At 43.8% G+C, this 19,745-nt stretch overlaps 1 protein-coding gene across 3 annotated transcripts in view; it reads left to right on the top strand.

The window, feature by feature from the left end:
* Positions 1 to 19,745, top strand: part of SMAD3 (SMAD family member 3) — a 73,024-nt gene that overhangs the window by 39,392 nt on the left and 13,887 nt on the right. Inside the window, exons 1-5 of one of the 3 annotated variants that reach the window (XM_031048632.2) lie at positions 1,370 to 1,458; positions 11,826 to 12,019; positions 12,877 to 13,011; positions 13,699 to 13,773; positions 15,122 to 15,172. In XM_031048632.2, coding sequence (XP_030904492.2) covers positions 11,935 to 12,019; positions 12,877 to 13,011; positions 13,699 to 13,773; positions 15,122 to 15,172 — 346 coding nt within the window. In that variant the 5' untranslated portion in view covers positions 1,370 to 1,458; positions 11,826 to 11,934. Of the gene's footprint in view, positions 1 to 1,369; positions 1,459 to 11,825; positions 12,020 to 12,876; positions 13,012 to 13,698; positions 13,774 to 15,121; positions 15,173 to 19,745 lie in introns of those variants that run through there. The other 2 variants (XM_031048631.2, XM_005148803.3) reach the window with 2 other exon arrangements.

The raw sequence follows: 19,745 nt of genomic DNA, 5'->3' as shown, positions 1-19,745 counted from the left end.
TGGTGTTCCTGGGTCTCCTGTCTGCTTTTCATCTTGAATAGTTATTATGGTTTGTTTCTCAAGTTTCCCTCAAGCTTTGATTTGGAGTGAGTGGTGGTGGTCTTCGTGTTGACCATGAAAGCACAGTAGTGTTGCTGTGAGCTGTTAAGGAACATTTTAGTGTTATTCTCATCTTGGCTTTACCACAGAGATGGACAGATCTGTACACTTGAGCTTTGAGAACACTTTAGGATTTGAAGAGCTGGAAATCGGTTTGTCTTCTGTGGGTTCCACTTCCAGGTCACAGCAGAGGGATGGCGGACTGTTGCTGCAAGGCCAGGAGGGATCTCTCCTGTGGCTTTAAGAGCTTCAAGTCTTTTATCTACTATTACTGTTCAGTACTCATAAAGGTTGCCAGATGGCAAGGTGATACGAGACTTGGGAAAGAAGAGCCTGTGTGGTTGCAAGATGGGAGCAAAGAGGGGGAGAGTCGTGCTCCCAAACAGCATTCCTTGCTGCTTTTGCGAGAGCCAAAACCACACGCAGCAGTCCAGCCAGACTCCTGTGTGGCTGGCATTAAAGGCACCAGCCAAGAGGGGCCAAAAAGAAAGCAAGGAAGAAAAACATCCCTTCTTTCTGGAATTGTGCTGGTCATTTTCCATAATTTGGCTGATAATGGCTGGCAGCGTCACCGTCACCTGGACCAAAGACAGAGGGTGCTCGTTCCTCCTGCGTCACTCTGCTCTACCAAGGTTTGATGGGAGGATGATGTGAAGCTGGCATGAAAATCAAAAGCAGCTTTAAAATTTGCTTTTTCAAGTACAAACTAATATTTACCTGTGAGTCTGCTCCCTCTTTGTTCCCCTTCCCTTGGCAAGAGCAGATCCGCTTCCAGTTCAAGCTTAAAGTCTTAGCATTTATCCAGGGAGGCTCCCGGGATGTGAATGTTAATTCTTTTTAGTTTGAAGAGAGGGAAAGAGGAGATGACAACAGGAAAGGTACTTGAAATGGCTTCTTGTTCTGTAAATGTGAGTTTTGATGCAGTTGATATTTTCAGCTGTTCGTTATGGACACCTCATGGAAAACTTGTGAAAAACATCCCATTTGGGAGCAGTTCTGTCTCCTGTGGTGGTTGAAGGAAGGGGTGACCTGTTTTCATGTTGGGTTTTTTCTGGACTGTTCTTTAATCACTTCTTGCCTCAGGTTTTCATTACTGCTGACATTTACATGGAAATAGGGTATTTGTTCACATTGATGTCAGCTGCTTGCCTTTTCCTGCTCCTTTCTATGTCATAGCAGCTGGATTTCCATGTGAGCAATAGCCATGATAAAACCTTTACAGGAAAGGTACCATGCACGCACATGGTTAAGATCCTGTTTGGATGATAAGAATGACTTAGCGTGATACTGATACGTGCTTCATAGAGCTGTTATTCATGCTGCTGTGCTGCTCTCCCACACATCCTGCATTAGTCAGAGGTAAGCATTGAAATTCTACATCCTTGCTCCCAGTTGTATCACCAATGCAGAGCTGATGCAGTTTATGGCAGGGGAGAGTGAAGGAGAGAGGGAAAACTTGAGTGCTTGTGTTAGTGCTGCTTTACTTACAATAGATAGTGGAGATAATGGGAACGTGGTGCATCCCAATAGGGATCCCGAAGGGGGAGGGAGCAACAACACCTAAAAGTGTGATTTTTGGTGAGCAAGGGAATTCCTTGTCCCTTGCAGCATGGGGAAAATACTCTTCCCCCTCCTTTTTGCTAAGGTTTTCAGGGTGGGTTTGGGTTGGTTTCTGTTTTACCATTACCTGTAATTTAGGAAAGCAGAATTGGGCTTCCCTGAATAAGGTAATTATGTTGGCTGGAGGGGATGGCTGCCGGAGTGACTTTCTCTTGCTGCATGGCACGTCTGCTGTGAGTGTGAAACAGCCTTTCAACTGATGTGTAGATTTACTAGAAGAAAGGAAGCTTTCAGGTAGCCACATACACAGCTTCCTTTTTTGCTGCTGAGAATTTCTGGTGGGGAGAAAACATTTCAGCTGAAGCATTTTCTACCTCTCTGGTACAAATAACCCTCTTCTGTTATCGTATAGAAACAGTCCCCCAAAACAAAACTAACAACCACCTCCTTTCTTCCCTCACCCTCCTCAGATGTGCTGTAAAACCTGATTATGAGACAGAGAAGTTTATGAAGTTGTTCCTCCAAATACACATGGACTCTTGCAGAGTCCTAAGTCTCTGATTTCAGTAGTAATTACAGACAGCAGAGACTGTAAAATATTAACTTCTGTGGGCTTTTAATGAGGCGTTTCATCTGAAATCTGCAGCATTCCCCTAAGACATCTCACTCTTTGGTTTACTTTTTAAGCTGGATTTCTCCTGCATTGCTGGTGACTCATAATTAAGGAAGTCAGAGTTGTAAAATTAACACAGCCTTCTTCCACTACCCTTTTCACCTCTCTCCCAGAGCACACACCTTCTGTTAACTCCTTGTGGAAACTTCAAGCCTTGTTTTGGTGGTGGAGGTAGTTCTTTGTCATCGGGACCAAGGAGGAAAGTCTGTGAGAATCGGCTCTGTGATGAAATACACAGTCTGCACATGGGAAGTGATTCATGCTTGAACTGATTCATTAACAACTCGTAGGATGCCAGAGCGGGTCGGAGGCTGGGAAAGCTTGGTTGGAAAAGAGAGCTGGTTAATCAGTTGGGAGAATGGGGGAGACCGAAGGCAGAGGAACCCAGACTCTAGTTTTTGTAAGCCTTTCGTTTCAAGCTGCAGTCTTAATGAAGAACAGGTCCTCATCCCAGGGCCATGTGTAGCTCTGCTGTTGAATGGATCCCTAAGGACATCCCTGCAGAGGGGCTGGGAGTGGGGGAGGATGTTGGGCGGAAGCATGAGCGTTTGTGGGACCGAGTCCCCTCATTTGTGGTGTGCTGGTGATTAGTACTGGTTGGGCAAAGAATTACAGGGCTGAGTTGCTGTTAAACCAGCTTGAAAAGCAATAGCCTGTAGAGCCAGTGGGATTAATGGAAGACATAAAAAGGCCGTGTCATGCAAGGAATGCATCGATCTTTGTCTGAAGTACCTGGCTTGCTTCTGAAAGCAGATGATGGCCACTCTGGAAAACTTCACCCTGGATCTCATTATCCAAGCGGGGGAGGTACAAACACAAATGTCCAATCTTGAAATAGCTGCTTTTCAAATTACAGGAAAAGCAGCAACATTTTCACTATATAATAAAGAAAATAACAGCGACGAACCTCGAGTAGCCTCAAACTATTCCAAACAAGATAATTGGAGGCTGTAGCACAGTGTATTTTTAGTTATATCTGCTATAAAGTAAACACGTTCGTTGCCCAGGACCACCAAAAATGTTTCCATAAGAAATGTTGGCTATGTCCCAACTTGATAGAATGCACAAACATTTGTCTGAGAAGTCAGTTCCGACTCCTGGAATTTATATGAAGTTTCTGTTGAAGGCACTGGGAATTGTATATATTGTGAAGGAGAGTCCAAGGTCTTAAAACTGTCATTTTTCAGCCCTCACTATGATAATCACTTTTGCTTTTGTTAGCAGACATATATATTTGGGGCAGCAGCTCTTGGTGTGAGACTTCTGCCTAACCATTGAGCAGCACATCAGTTTCTTTTCTCCTTCAGCAGTTAAGCAGCGTATTCTTTCCTTGGGTCCTTAGCTCTGGTTTTCTTTGGGCAGTAGCATCAGTTGATGCTAATTTGCAAAGCTCTCTTGGCTTCAGTGGAAATAGGAAGATTGTTTTCCCTGCAGTATCAAGATGATGCATGTGGAAGCTAGATATTAAATGTAAGTCAGTGTAGATACCATGGAAGCTAACACAAAGTGAGTTTTACAGCACCTGTTATCTTACTAGCAAGACCATGTGCTCCAGTTATTCCTTCTCTCTTGAGCTACTTTTGTTTTGAATGCACTCTGTGTTACGGAAGCTTATCTGAATCTCTTTGGCATTTCCATCCTTCCATTTTCTCCTTCTGAAACTCCTCGGAACATACAAATACACAGCCCCATCAGTATGCCTGGAATCTCCTCGGAGAGAGGAAGTCGCTGGTTTGGTTGGATGCAAGTGTGTTGGGGTTTGGATTTCAGGATTGGAGTTAAACACGGGATTCTGGGAAGAACAGACGAGCTCATGTGATAAATGACTGTTCAAAAAGGCACGCTCCTTTCGGGAGGCTGTGTCTGTTCCTTCCACCCCCAGTCCCCTTAAGGCTCAAGCACAAATAAATTCAGATGAGTCTGACACAGATTTGGGCAAACAAACTTTGCTGAACTGAATAAAAGGACAAAGGCTGCTCAGGAAAACTGGAACTCGAGAGGAGTTAGGAGGGAAATCATGCAAAAAGTTACATTTGTTCTGAGAAAGGGCATGGATGCGACACCTTCAGAAACACTCAGAGCCTCACATTCCACTTCCATCCCTTGTGCTCTACCCATTTCTATTCATGGTAGGTTAGTAGTAGTGAATTACCCCATTTTTACCAAACTAAAGCTTGCTCTGTCTGCCTCTTGCAGTAACAACAAGGACAGTCAGGGGTTTTTCACCTTGCATTGCTGACAGCCCTGGGCTTCCTGAGGGTAGAGAGGAACCATCAGAGACATTTGAACTGCATCATTCCAGTTGCCATTGTTAGAAACGGTGTCACTTTGTGTGTGTCTTGTTGGGGAATTCACTGCTTTCCTTTGAGATGTCAGTCATGGAAGAATCTCTGCCTTTCTGAGCACTGCTGTGCACCTTGAGGGTCTAAGTGCAAGTGTGCAAGTGTAGATGGCAGAAATACTAGGATGTACATTAGGAACTTTAGAACTGGGTTTATGATTAAACCTTATTTAAGCATTAGGACACATGATGTCTTTTCTAGGGTAAGAGCGTGAAGGACATGCATGGTTTGGCCTCTGAAGTACCCATTTCTGTGCTACTGGCTATTAGTAAAAGGAGGAGGTGAAGGACGTAGGGGCATATAATTACAAAATGACTATAAATAAAGGAAAGGGAGCTGGGTTTGATAGCCAGCAGCAATATCCTATAGCTGTGGCACAAGTAGAAGTGGTGTCAATAACAGAAATTAGTAAAAAGTATAGATGAAAAACCAGATCCTGATACTGTGTGACAAAGCAAGATCTGTCTGTAGCCTTAAATCTAAATTCAACTAAGCTGTCATTTGCATGTGAGCAGGGCGTTGAAGTGGACATAGCTCAGGGAAGATTGCTGTGGAGTACAGGACAAGCAGAAGGCGGCTTTAGAGCAGCAACAATGGACAGACAGTTTATGGTAAACCAATAAAACATACTTATGTCTGAATCTGAAATTAGACTCTGAAAAATACGGTCTCAAGGCACCTGCTAAAGAGCTTAGCATTACTGGAATCTTAATAAATGACTCATGCTGTCATAATCTGATCCTGACATCAACTCTCCGTGCTGTATTTCTTCAGCTTTCAAGTGGGGGAAGGGGAAGTCTGCAAAGTCTTAGTAAAGACTGAGAGATGTAAATAGGCAGTTAGGAGCCCACACAAGATATATTGGTAATTTCTGTAGTGTCAGCTACTTTTCAAACCCAGCACAAATGAGACTCAAAGAATTATGCAGCATCAGAAGAAATGGGAATTGCTCTTTAAAGTCTACCTGATACCACAGACTGTAGGTTCTGGCAGTCTCTGTTCAAGACTTCATGGTCAGCAGATGCGTGGAGCTGTGCCACCCACTGGCTGTGATCCTGGGCTTACCTGTAAGTACACACAGAGTGGTGTACACCTTTGCCTGTTAGCAGCACGCTGTGAAGGTCGGAAGCATCTGAAGTCAGCTACCATCTGCCGATGGAGAGAGCACAGGGTTTTCTTCTGTATCCAAAGGAGGACTTCAGTGAGAAGAGTAAGCACTCCAGATGAGTTACCAGCACAAAACAGTGGTCATCTCTGATAGCACTGAGGGGGTGATGAACTCCCTATTCCTGGTGTTGCCTCTAACACAAACTTTTGCTTTAGAAGAATCTTCCAACTTCATTGCTCTGGGGGCAGCAAGAACTTTATTCTCTCCATAGAGACATGTTGCAAATGAGGTGTTTGTTAATTCTTTTAATCTATAAATGTAAAGTGCTAAAGAGAAGTATTAATTATTAGTTTCCTCTATGGCAGTGTGATAATGTGCATTGCAAACCTCACTTTGACGCAGTTCCTTCTATTTCCAGAGCTTGAATGACAGTGCTGTTAAAACTGCACCAGCAATTGGAAAATGTAGTGATGCCGAGCAAACTGAGGGGAAAGAGATGGCAAAGGATCAGCTTTGGAATCACAAATGTGCTGCATGGATCAGGTTTTTTTACTCAGTGTTGTTCATTTGGCCACTGTTCAGGGAAAGCTGAGGTTTTATCCAACTTTTGGGTGAAGCCCTGTGGATACTGCAGTGCTCTGCACACAAAAGCCAGATTCTGCTACAAGAATAAGTGCTTATTTTCCTGGTGTAGACCAGATGCAGGGCCAGTAAGGAGCTGCTAACCATGTTTTGTGCTTAAGAGAACAATCGCAGCCTGTGGCCATAGTTCTTAGTGCATTTTAGAGCATACAGGCAACTTAGTTTTTGTGGGTTTAAAAATCAGCTTCTGCTCGTGGTTTTCAGTAGGAAATCCCTGGAAATGCATAACTTACACTTTTATTTCCTGATGGGTTTTCTCTTTTCCTTACTTTTTGCACATGCTGGTGTTACTGGATACTTGAGCGTTAAGGCATTTTGCTCTCTTGGAAGATTAATGACAGGGACATAAAACTATTGGGCTTTGCACACAGGAGTGTATGAGTTTGAATGGTAGGGGGAGGGAGTGGATCTGTGATGGAGTAAATCTGAAGATTACCAACCTTGACAGAGGTTACCTGTAGTAATTTACTGCTTATATCACTTTGCTTAATCTGCACTTCTGCATCCCACTGATTTTGACTTTACTTTTAAAGAAGGAGAATGGGTGCAAGGGAGACTTTCGTTATGCGTCTAGAGGAAAGGTAGCTGCAAAGTGCTCAGAGAGGGAGACATAAAATAACAAGTGCATCTTTCCAGGTGGGGGTAGGTGGTTTCTTTTTTCTTTTCCAATTCAGGGTCTTACAAATCAAATCAGATTCAAAAATACCCAACACAAAACAGACCAAGCAGCAACAACAACAAAACGCCAACCAAAAACCCCACAATCATGCCTGGAAATCAAATCCCTGTTACGCAATGTAATGTTCTCCTGTTTACTCCTCACTCTGTTTCAGACTGTTACAGAGGAGTGTTTAAAAATGCTTCTGTCATTCTCTTTCCTCCCCTCTCTGTTTTTGCTATTACAACTTGCGTTTGCCCTTTGGTCTTTGAGCAGCAGCAGTCTGGGCAGTTTGGATTAGCAGTTTCATGTGTTAAACTTTGCTTGTAACAACATAAAAGGATGGATCAATCCTAAGGGTGTTCAGCCTGAGGGGGTTTTTGTTTGTTTCTTGTAGACACTGCAGTGATGTCCTGACCATCCCTGAAGTTGTTGTGCAAGCAATTAAATCACCTGACTGCATTCCTGGGGTCTTGGTCTCTCTTTCTTCATTCAGTCCTTTTTAATCTCTGGTTATAACTGCCCTAGGTGTGCAGTAACCTCTCCACTGGATACCTCTTGGTCGTGTTTGCACCATATTGTAAGCCTCAAGCCTTTGGCTGACTTCTCCTTGGGCATCTTTCACCAAGCACCGAGTCTTCTGAGCTGTATCCCACATGCAGGCTATGGGTGTATAGTCATTATCTTTGTTGCTAACAGCCACAGCATGGGCTGGGACAAGCATGCTGTGAGGAGGCATTAATCTGCTCTCCTTACCCAGCACAGCCACCCAGTCTGCTGGCCAGGGAGTTGTCATTCAGGTGGTGAAGTGCTGGTCTCTGCCATTCCTCTCAATGGGTTGATCCTTGATATCACTGAGCTGCTGTCTTCCTCCTCTCTCCTTCATCTTGTCACATTAAGACTTTGCATTTCTGAACCATTGTTGAATTAATTTCTTTGCTCTAACCCACTGCTAACTGGTATCAGCTCAGGAATCTTGCTGTGTTCTGGCTTTGGCTTTACTTTATCTTCCAGGCTGTCATAGCCCACACTCTCTCACACTCACAGGAGGTGATAACTACAGCTCATCACATTTCCCTCCGTAAATCAGGCTTGGGGATCACAATATTTTCTTGTTCTTATCTCGCAAGTTCAGGATATGTGCTACTTATAAAAGATGCACTAGAACACCCTCTGGCAGCCAGAGTCTGCATCACCCGCTTGCTCTAAGCATCGACACTGAAAGGAAGAGCTTTTTACTACTTCTGCTGTTTAATCCCACCATACAGTATAGAGGCACTTTGAAGGTGTGTGTCCCACCAAAACAGATGGTGCTGCTTTTGGACACAGCCATCCAAAGCTGAATTCTTGGCCAAAGCAGCCAAAAGAAATCCTGTTAGGTATCATGGAATACTGAATGTAGCAAGTCAGTTGTACAGGGAGATCTGCTCAACACGGGCTGGTTAAAACAAAGGAAATAGGGGGGAACAATTCAATAACTCAGTGGATGTGAGACACCCGCCTGCTTGGGTCATCCATGAGGGCTGTGGGCTCCAAAGGTGTTGAGCTAGCAAATGTGGTGCACACTAGGAAAAGCGTATACTAACTCATCTCACACAGCTTTGGGCTTTCATCAGGTTCCTTCAGGAAATGTTGCAGCATGTTAACCCATGGAAAAGTGGATGGTCTTCTGCCAAGTTCAGGACCTGAACCAGCTTGTGGTGTGTTGCTGAGGGGATAGGATGAAGCCTTGGGTGATATGGTCTAGTGTGAGGTGTCCCTGGCCATGGCAGGGGGGTTGGAACTGGATGATCTTCAGGTCCTTTCTAACCCTAACTATTCTATGATTCTATGACTGCAGCCTAGATAATGTATAAGTGAGATGTGTGGGTGCTCAAGACAGTTTTATGCTCAATCAAGAGTTTGCATCTGCAAAGAAGCATTCAGGCAGCTGAGAAAGATGTGACAACTGACTGTGGTACTTGGAGTGCTGTATCTACACCAAGAGCTGCCTGTAGCAGAGCACAGTCTTTGCTCATGAAGTCCTGTGTCCCATCTCAGCCATACCAGTTATCTCTTTCTTTGGTCAAAACTCTCCTTGAGAGCTGAGGCAGTACAGCAGAAAGAAATAAAGCTGCCCTGTTACTCTGCCACGTTGTTCCCAAGAACAAGCAGACAATGTTGATTTGTCCCAAGTCCCTTAACAGAGAGCCTAAGGAGAGATTTCACAATCATAAAAATGCAATTAGTCCCCAGTGCTTTGGGGAAATACAATTTCTTTTCCCATATCTTCTTATTGGGGGCAGAGGGGAGAAGGGGAGGTTAATATATCTGAAAATAAAACATATGGCTCTGTCATTTTAAGAAGTCTGGTTTAGATAAGACTGTAGAGCAGCCCAACTCTTGTGCAGTACAAACAGCATTCATGCCAGATAGCAAGCACAACATGTTTTCCACAGTGTGTAGTCTCTGCTAACAAAAATGAGTAGCTGTAATAGTAGTGGTTGAGAATCAGTTCTGCTTTCAGGCTGGTTTTGGTTTAGGTAACCACTGAAGCTGCTCAGACAACAGTGATTTAGTGTCTCTCTACAGATCTGTTGGTGCAGGGGCATTGTTAACCTGGGTGTTGAAGTACTGCATCCAGAGAGGACATCAGGCATATGGATGGACATTGCTTGTCTTTTGTGAAGACTTCATAGCTTTACCAAGATCCCTGGGGTGGTGGGAAGAAGTGCATTTTACCCTCCAGCTGACTGGGAAGTTTGCTGTAGGTATAAAGAGTTTCTTCCACCTTGGGAAATGCAGGGAGAGACCCATCCTTGCAAGTAATCTAGAAGTCATAGACTGTGTTAGTCCTCCATCTCAGCTGCTAACGTCAGCCCACATCTGTCTGTGCTGCTGAAATGTCCATCTGCTGATAGTGACTGGGAACAGTAAGAACACTTGCCACAGTTGTCTCCTGTGAGCCACTTGGAATAATCTGAGTCTCCTTTTTTCTCCTTTACCCTCACCCAGGTGCAAGATACCCTTCTAAGTGCAGAGATGTTTGAGGGGGGAACAGTCCTGGTTTGTTCCTTGTTTCAGCCTACTCTCTTTTTGCTAAATATAGTGAATAGTTTCACACTTTTGGTAGCTATATTTTTGAAGCTTTTCCACATTGACTAATTCTGAGGTCACACAAATCAAGTCTGGGGCCCACCACGGTTCCCACCTTCCATAGAAGTTCGGTTCTAGGTGCTGGCATCCTCCTTGTGAGTCTTCCACCCAGCAAAACTACTTTCTGCTTTCCTGTTCTCAGAAGGAGTTTGGCTTGAGAATACACGTGGAGAATGTGCCAGGTGCTCATCTGGTTGGTCAGTCCATCACAGAGCAGTCTGAAGGGAGAGCTTGACCCATAAATAACAGCACGATATGAAGAAATACATACTATAAATACAAGCAATAAATAACTGGGCGTTGCTGTAATATGCTTGCAGGTTTTAGATGGTTTTTAACCTCTACCAGCAAGTCCCTCAGTGATAAACTCCTTCTATACTTCACACATAACGTGGTATGACCTTTTTCCTGCTTCCCTAAATCAGGTGCTTGCCAGTAATAGCTTGAGTTGGTTGTGTTCTGCCTTCCTCGTTGCTGTAGCAGTGTGTACAAGAGGTGTGCATGTTACCACCCTCTGCCAGGGAAGCTTTTGGGAAAGCTCTTTTAGGGCAGCCAAGACCAGCACAACCACTGCTGGAGTCATTGTCTGTGTGCTTTGGTTTGGGGTTGGTTTGTTTTGCTGGATTGGCTGCCAACACAGAGAACCAAGGGAAAGAATTCCAAGTAAAATTTGGATTTTTCTTCTTTTTTTTTCCTTTCCTTGACAAATTAAAAATTAGGAATATTTAATTTCACCAACCCCCTCAAATGTTTAATGTCAGTCATTAAGAAAAGCAAGGGAAATGAAGGCTTAGACTTCAAACAAAGTGCCTGGGGGATGTTCCTGTTTAGCAGCTCAGGGAGTAGAGCCCTCATCCAGGAATGGAAGAGACCCTGCTCCAGCTCTTTCCTTTGCTGGAGAGCACTTGAACCTTCCCAGGAAGGTTTGCTAGGAACAGGCTATAGTGAGGAATTCATGTCTGTATCTTGAAAGTCCAGTTTTCTTAGCACACATGTTAAGATGTACCTTTCCATGAACAGCATAATGCTGAGAGTGATGCAAACCTCTTGTTAGTTTAAGAAGTGCCATTAAATGGATGTATTCTTACTTGCTGTGGCTCGTCTCTGCCTCCAGATTATCCTCTTTCTGAAAATGAATGAATCTCTCTCATATAACAGATATTTTACAGTTTTGGAGGTTTCTCCTTGGCCTCAAGACTGGACCAGAACACCTCCTGGCAGCACTGTCTCAGCAGGTTTTGGTGACCATCACCTTTTGGGCTGGTGTCAGGATGCTAAGTTGGCTGGGCCTTTGCTTTGAACCTCCTGCTGAAGCCTCCAGTCTTCACGTTAGGTTCCCCTGTGTAGTGTTTGATGGGATGTGCTCAGTACTACCCTTGTGTACCAGTCTGAATCACTGTCATCTCTGTGTTCTGATGGGATGTGCTCAGTACTACCCTTGTGTACCAGTCTAAATCACTGTCATCTCTGTGTTCTGATGGGATGTGCTCAGTACTACCCGTGTGTACCAGTCTAAATCACTGTCATCTCTGTGTTCTGATGGGATGTGCTCAGTACTACCCCTGTGTACCAGTCTAAATCACTGTCATCTCTGTGTTCTGACCGCAGGTCCTTAGATGGCCGGCTCCAGGTGTCTCACCGGAAGGGTCTTCCCCATGTGATCTACTGCCGGCTGTGGAGATGGCCAGACCTTCATAGCCACCATGAGCTGCGGGCCATGGAGATGTGCGAATATGCCTTTAACATGAAGAAGGATGAAGTCTGTGTGAATCCTTACCATTACCAAAGAGTGGAAACCCCAGGTACTTCTGGCCCTGGGTGCAGCTTCTCATTACCAGCATAAGGGATTTATAAGTGTATTTCAAAATTGAATAAAGCAGCAGGCGTAGGGTTTTAAAACCAAAGTGTATTTATTATTGATGCTAATCTCTTACTGTATGCAGCAGAATAATTTATGAATCTGCACTCAAGGGGAAAATACCATTTTAAATCGATAAAATCCAAGTAGAGCAGGGTGCACTGTTGCCAGGTTCCTAATGTGGCATTCATTGTGTGCACGCAAACAGCTCACACACATAGTAGATACAAGTATGAGCTGTGACAGTGTTGTATGTATCCCAAAGTGTTAGTATTAAATTAAGGATAAACTTAATATTAAGTTGGAGTGGGTCTAAGAATAGCTCCCAGCACAACTGAACTTCCTGTTCTGAAGTCCCATCCTGCCTGAGAGAGAGACTTTCATCTGGAACTGCAGATACTTCTGCTGCATGTTGGTGCAAATCTGCAGAACCAGTCTGGATGTTTATGCTAATCCTACCTTGCTGTTCCATTTTATATGAAATTTATTCCTTTGGAATCATGTGGTATAACTTCTCCTAAATGAGTTTTCAAGAAGACCAGTTTCTTTGCCTTAGAAGGGGTAGACAGACTAGGTGTGCTCAGATAAGCACGTATCCCATCCCCAGCTGAGGGATGTTAAGAATAGCATCTTTAACTGCTGCTATTTCAGAAGCAACTATCAAATTGTGTCCTTTAATTAGCGACTTAGGTGCTGCATGTATTTAAGGGTGTTACTCCAAACTGGTTTCTCTTCATTTTCTAGGGTTTCAGTCATTTTATTTTAAAGCTGTTCTGCTTTTTTCCCTTTCCATTTGTGCAGTGTTACCTCCAGTGCTGGTGCCTCGGCACACAGAGATCCCAGCTGAGTTCCCACCGTTAGACGATTATAGCCATTCTATTCCAGAGAACACTAACTTCCCAGCAGGTATCGAGCCACAGAGCAACTACATTCCAGGTACCATATATCTTCCATACAGCGAGCAGAGGAAAAAGGGTTGTATTGCACAGTGAATCGTGTCTATATATGCTAAGCTGGATGATTGGAAAGTCTTTCTTTCCATCGTTACCATGAAGCTAAGGAGTGGGAACCTATACAAAAATAGATGAAGGCTGTAAATGAAGACACACAGCAGTGCTGTTTATAGTTTTGTTTTCTTTAAACTCACCTCTTCGGTAGCACATGCTCTGTTGATTGTGGAATCTGAAGCTGAATGTTCCCTCTGCATGGTTAGGTTTGAATGAAATTCAGCCATTTTAGTTTGAGTAAAACTAAATTTCTGATGAAATTGTGCTCTTCTATTTATGTATCTCTTTTACAAGCAATTTACACCTTATTTGCATGGACAAGCTATGCAGCTGCACACCAGGAGAGGGAAAATATGTGGACAGAAAACTGTCTGCAGGGCTTAAAGTTTGATGGGACTGAAAATCCGGATTTTTTTGTTTCCCCCTCCTAGTTATTCACATATATGCTATGACTGTCATCCTGGTGGTGCCAGCTCCTCCTTTCAGCAGCTTGAGGAAGAAACATACTAAAAAAGACATTTAGCTCCTTGTGAATAACAAAGTCAATGTTTTTGGTGTCTAAAATCCAGACTTTGCATCCAGTTGCAATGACAGTATGATCATTTTGTGCTTCTAGAGACACCCCCTCCAGGCTATTTGAGTGAGGATGGAGAAACAAGTGACCACCAGATGAACCCCAGCATGGATGCAGGTAAGTCATCTTTTGCCATTTGCTGCAGCTTTCTAGGTCATAGCAGAGACACGTTTAAACTTTTCCTTTGGGGTACTGAAGATCTGGTGGTGGTTTGAGGTATTTTATCCCGGTAGAAGTGCAAGTGTAGCCTGACATCTCATGTAAAGAACATGGGAATAACTGTTGAAAGCATCTTCTTGATTTGGGTGGTGTCACTGCTCATAAGAACCACTGAATCAGACCCTGAATTCTGAACAACTTATGCTTGAAAAGCAAAACCCATACTCTTGGTTAGAAAGGCTAATGCTTTACAAGAGGGTTATGCAAATACATGACACTTACACAGAGACAGACATGCAGAACCTAATTAATGCAAATACTGCACACAAATATCTTGGTTTCTTTGCATGTCTTCAGCCGTAGAGCATACGTGGGATTCTAAAAGAGGCATGAATGATTTGCAGTCTTTCACCACACTTACACAGATGGAGGAAGGCAGTGTGGGTTTGTTTTTCTACATCAAACATAAGCCTATTGGCACAGTCCATTTTAGTGCATACAGTTATTGGTAATGTGGTTGACATGTGGAATGTATGTATGGCTTTTTGGAAAGTGGACTGGAATAGGATTGGCCTGGGAGATGTCATAAATACCCAGTTTAAGTTTGAATGCTATATCCCTTCCTTCAGATGTCATGGACTTTGTAGGAAACCAAATTCTAAAGAAACCAGCAAAACTCAATGAGAGGAAAAGCAGAAATGGGCTGTGTACCACCTGTGTGCTTCCATGTGGCATCCAGAGACTCTGGAAACTGCTCTGGACATCCAAGTGCAGATATCTGAAATACATGCACAGAATTTGTGGACCAAACTGAAATGATTCAGGATAAGATTCTGCCAGTTTTTGGTCACATCTCTGTATCTTGATCCAATTCTCCATGCTCCCTATACCAAAAATAATTGTTGATATAAATTTTTGATGGTTATGAGTGTGCTTTGTGCCTAGTAATGTAAAATCAGGCTCTTAAATGCCCAGCTAACTGTAGCTGTCATGATGGAACCTGGAGCTTTGATCACTGCAAGTAAAACAGACAACTGCCTGCTCAGTTTTGAAAATTAATGGGTTAAGCTTAAGAGAAGGCATTATGAAGATGCTTAACAGTATTACAGATGCAGCAAGCTGATATAAGTAATAGCATTTGGAAGCTCAAGTAATCAACATCACAGGAGCTGCTGGTGTCACAAAATGAGTCTTAAGTGAGAAGTGGGTTATCCCTCCAACAAGCCCAGGCAGAGCTGAGCATTTGGTGGAAGTGTTTTCCCTTGTGCAGATGCTCTACTAATAATTACAATGTCTTGATTTTCAGGTTCTCCAAACTTATCACCAAACCCTATGTCTCCAGCACACAATAATCTGGGTAAGCATGTGATCTTGAGAACGGTGTGTAATTACAGTCAAGGTAGTGACATTTTAATGATGATGTTGTGCACTTTTGCTGGGGTTGTGAGCATTGTTGATGTTCCTTTCCACTTATCCTCTTTACCGTGATAACAGTGATTCATTGTAACTCTAGACAAAATACAGAAGTCTGAACTTACATCAGACTTAAATAAAACCCCAAGAAATGCTGGCAGACAAATACCAGAATGAGTGAAGGATTACAGCAAAAACACACTCATTTGATTACATGGGTTTGCAAGGAATATGTCTGTCTGTTTTGCTGGTGATTTTGTGTTCTCCCAACAAAACTATGAGTGCTGGGATCATGTCAGACAACAGAGTGCATCTACCTTAGGATCATCCCCACACCACACAGGGATAAAGCAGCCCAGAGCGCTCATGTCCCAGTGCCCTAAACCACTGGAAGAACTGGCCCAGTTAAGCAAGTTGTTACAGTATGAAATCGAGCATGGGCTGAGCAGAGCAAAGTGGAGGTGGCTGCTGTGTGTTTGGAGAGTCCACATAAATGGAGAGAAGGTAGGAATGCTGATGTATGGAAAAGTGTAGATGTCATGGACAGCCTTATTTGAGCATTAGAGGTGTTTGTGGAGTCTTATGCTCCAATGAGCCTGGAACGAGGCCTTTACCTTTGCGCTACTATTAGAGGTTTTGTGGTTATCTCTGAACCTCTGCTGCTGTCTCAAATGGCTCTGCCCTTTATTTTCATACCTACAGACCTAAAACGTCTGATCTTCATCAGTTTGAGCTCTTACCCTATCTGCAATTGCTCTCAACGGTCTGTCATAAAAAGCACTCACAGTTCTGGCTAGCTGCAGGATCAGTTCTCTAAATGTTCATTAAGCCAGCAGACAGAGGCCACTTGAGATTACTCTTGAATAACCATAGCCATAAAGTTTACATATGCTTTTAATCCTGGCACGGAGCACTTTGACACCGCTCCAGAATTTGTCAGTCATTGGCTGACTTGTGGATATCTTGGGGCTGTTGAAGAGGGGATTTCTTTTCTTCTTTTCTTTTTTGCCCTCTTTTTCTCTTCTTTTAAAGCATGGGATATATTGCCCCAGTGCCACTACATTTTTATTTGCTTTAGCCATTAAAGCCTAAAAAGAGAATTCATGGCTGACTTATTTTGATTTCCTTTCTTCTTGTTGGTTGAATGTGCTCCCTGGGAGTTGAGGAGAATTTCTAGCAATTTCTCTTCAACCTCAACGTAAAAAGCCCATTATAGGTCACAAAACCAACCTGGCAAATTGATTGTGGCATCTGCCTTACATAAGGAAGAAAGGAGTTTCTAGGAAAGACATGTGTCTTCTGAGAAGGACGCTAGTTATTAACGCATGCTGCTCAGTGGATGGGCCTGTTGGATGTCTAATATGCTGTCTGGTGACAAAACCTAAGTAGGTGAAGGTGAAGCTGGTTAACCACAAAGAATCTCTTTGTAGTCTAAGGAGCAGACATCAGAAAAGCATTTTAGCTTCCCAACATTAAGATACCTCTAAGTCCTGCAAATCAAATATTTGTTGCTTTTAGGCAAGACCTTCCATAAATGAAGAACTTCTTGTCTCTTAAAGATTTTGTCAGTTTTTGCAGGTGAGGATGCTACAAAATAGTAAATGAAGTGGATTGTAGCTGAACCACTGTAAGCTGACAAAATTGTCATCACTTCCCTCTCTGCTCTTGTGAAATCCCCCTTGGAGCAGTGCATTCAGCTCTTGGGGCCCACAGTACAAGAGGGACATGGAACTGTTGGAGGAAGTCCAGAGGAGGCCATGGAGATGCTGTGAGAGCTGGAGCAGCTCTGCTCTGGAGCCAGGCTGAGAGAGCTGGGCTGGGGCAGCCTGGACAAGAGAAGGCTCCTGAAGGGGAGACCTGAGAGCAGCTCCAGTGCCTAAAGGGGCTACAGGAAAGCTGGAGAGGGGCTTGGGACAAGGGCCTGTAGGGCCAGGCCACGGGGAATGGCTGGAACCTGCCCAAGGGGAGACTGAGCTGAGCTCTGAGGCAGAAGCTGTTCCCTGTGAGGGGGCTGAGGCGCTGGCACAGGGTGCCCAGAGAAGCTGTGGCTGCCCCATCCCTGGCAGTGCTCAAGGCCAGGTTGGATACAGGGGCTTCGAGCAGCTGTGGAATGTGTCCCTGCCTGTGGCAGGGGTTGGAACTGGATGCTGATGGCCTGCAGTGCTCCTGCACTATAGGATTCTGTGGATCAGCAGAATGCTCCAGTGTCTAGGATGGTACTTTGATCTGCAGAAGTTTAATCAGGCTTTCTCTGTGTGTTTGTGGAGGAAATGAAATAGGAGTTCATAGAACAGAATTAATAGAATAGAAACAACACAACAGGGTGCAATGAGGATAATAAGCAGCAAGTTCCCAGCAGCAATGCAGTATTGCCTTAAAGAAAATAGCATCACAGTATTGATGTCCATTTATTTGACCAGAACTACTTGAACCTTTTAAGACAGTTTACTTAGTGTAAGCTAAACTTTGGACTTAAATCCCATGGCCATATTCCAGAGTATTACAGAGGCAATGAACTTGGGCCAAACCAAGTAGGACAATGGAAGCAAGGTTTCTTTGAGGAGCAATGTATGTATTTCAGCATAAAGCTGTAAGACTGTAGTAGGGGATTGAAGGAACTCAGGGAGTTTCATCTTTCCATTCACAGGCACAAAAGTGTTGCAAGGTAACATATTGGGATTTATTTTCTTCCTCCTTTCAGCTCATGCTGTCAGATTCTCAGTTGTCAAACATAAGCTTTAAATGGAAGTTAGAGATATCCAGTGATCTCTTCTGTATCACTGACATACAAACTGGAGAAGATACAGAAAACAACCAAAATGAAAGGAGAGCTGCCAGCATTATGTGGACATTTGGGATGAAGTCAGGGAGTTGACACTGGCCAAGGGCCAAGCCTGTGGTTGCAGGCACATTGTTATTTTGGAGCGAGGCAGTCCCTTGGTGTACAGGAAATCCATTGTCAGTGTTTGCTCCGCAAAAGACTTGACGCAAAAGCTGTAAGTGAAATAAGCACATCCCCTACGGTCAAATCCATCAGGAACATAAGCCTCTGTTCCTCTCTGTGTTGAAACACCGTTTCCCAAAGCAGAGAGCAGACAGCCCTTCTCAAAGTGTGCAGAGGGGAAGAGAGCATGTTCACCTATTCATCTTTTGTCCCAAGGGAGTTAGAATTAGTGTGCCTGCAACTAATCCAGTTGGATAACACAGATCAGTAACTTCGGATGTGTATCAAAAGCACCGGCTGAAATGAGAACAACCACTCTTCTGCTTAGAGCACACGCTGCAGCCAGTGATATTTTCCTCCACAGCTGAATGAGATGACCTTTGAAGGTCCTTTCCAACCCAAACTATCTGTGTTTCTAGGAATAGATAGTACTTTTGTCTTGTAGGGAAGATGCAATATGGGGAGCATCCCAATACTCAGTGGACACTTGTGAAAGCAAAGCTGTAGTTGAGCCAAAGTTGAAATTGTATGGAGATCACTCAGGCAGGCTTTGCTTGGGTTTAATGCATCATGTTTTATTTGCTTGTATACCCCCTCAGGATTCTTTGGCTTTAGCAGAGCTGCATTCTCTTACTTTTCCCCAAACAGTAAATCCATAAGTTGAACATGAATATTCAGCACAGCTCTTACACAAGAGGGAACATGCCCATCCCCTGACAGCTTAAGCTGAAGCCTAAGCCCACAAATCACAGCAGAAAGCAGCATCATTAAAAGCTTGGTTGCGTTTTGTCAGAGGCCAGGTTTTCTTCAGAATAGGATTTGCTGGTTTGTGTCTTTCCTCAAGTTGCAAACAAGCCGGAAATAACATTTCCGTACATCCTTCAGTGGGGAATCCACAGTTCCCTTGAGGGGCAAGCAAGCGGAGGTGGTTTCTGAAGGGCAGGACCACGAAACCATAAAGAGCAATACAGGCCTCAGTGGTTTTATAACTTAAATAGGACCAATCTGAGGACATAATTTAAGGGTTGTTAGGATTAAAAAGAGTCAATGTGATTTTCTAGAGCTGAGCAGCCTTTCAATGAGAGGCTCTTGCTGTGGAGTAAGAGCACAGTCCTGTGGAGCACAATCTATTAACTGGATGGGCACACCTTAAGAGACCAATGTTAGTGCTGGTATTTGCTGGACCTCTAATCAAATTGCACTGGAGTCATGCGAAGCCCAGAGCCAGGTATGATGTGTGTAGGTTCCTGCTGTGGCCCCCAACTGCTAATGGATGAATTAAAGCTGGTATTGGAGAAGTACGCCTGATGGGGCCATTTCCAGTGGGAAAACTGAATATGTCATTCAAGAGAAAAAGGCAGAGACCATAAACTTAGAGAATCCCAGACTGGTTTGGGTTGGAAGGGACCTTAAAACTCACCCAGTTCCAACCTCCTGCCACAAGCAGGGACACCTTCCACTCCAAGAGGTTGCTCAAAGCCCCATGTCCAGTATCATATCATTCACCATATCAGGAGAGTGACTTGCTTTAAGCTATGAAGTTGTTTAAAATGGGACAATCTGCTCACCAGAT

This window comes from Melopsittacus undulatus, chromosome 9, assembly GCF_012275295.1.
Source record: "Melopsittacus undulatus isolate bMelUnd1 chromosome 9, bMelUnd1.mat.Z, whole genome shotgun sequence".
Taxonomy (NCBI): Eukaryota; Metazoa; Chordata; class Aves; order Psittaciformes; family Psittaculidae; genus Melopsittacus; species Melopsittacus undulatus.
This window is presented reverse-complemented; position numbering and strand designations above follow the sequence as displayed.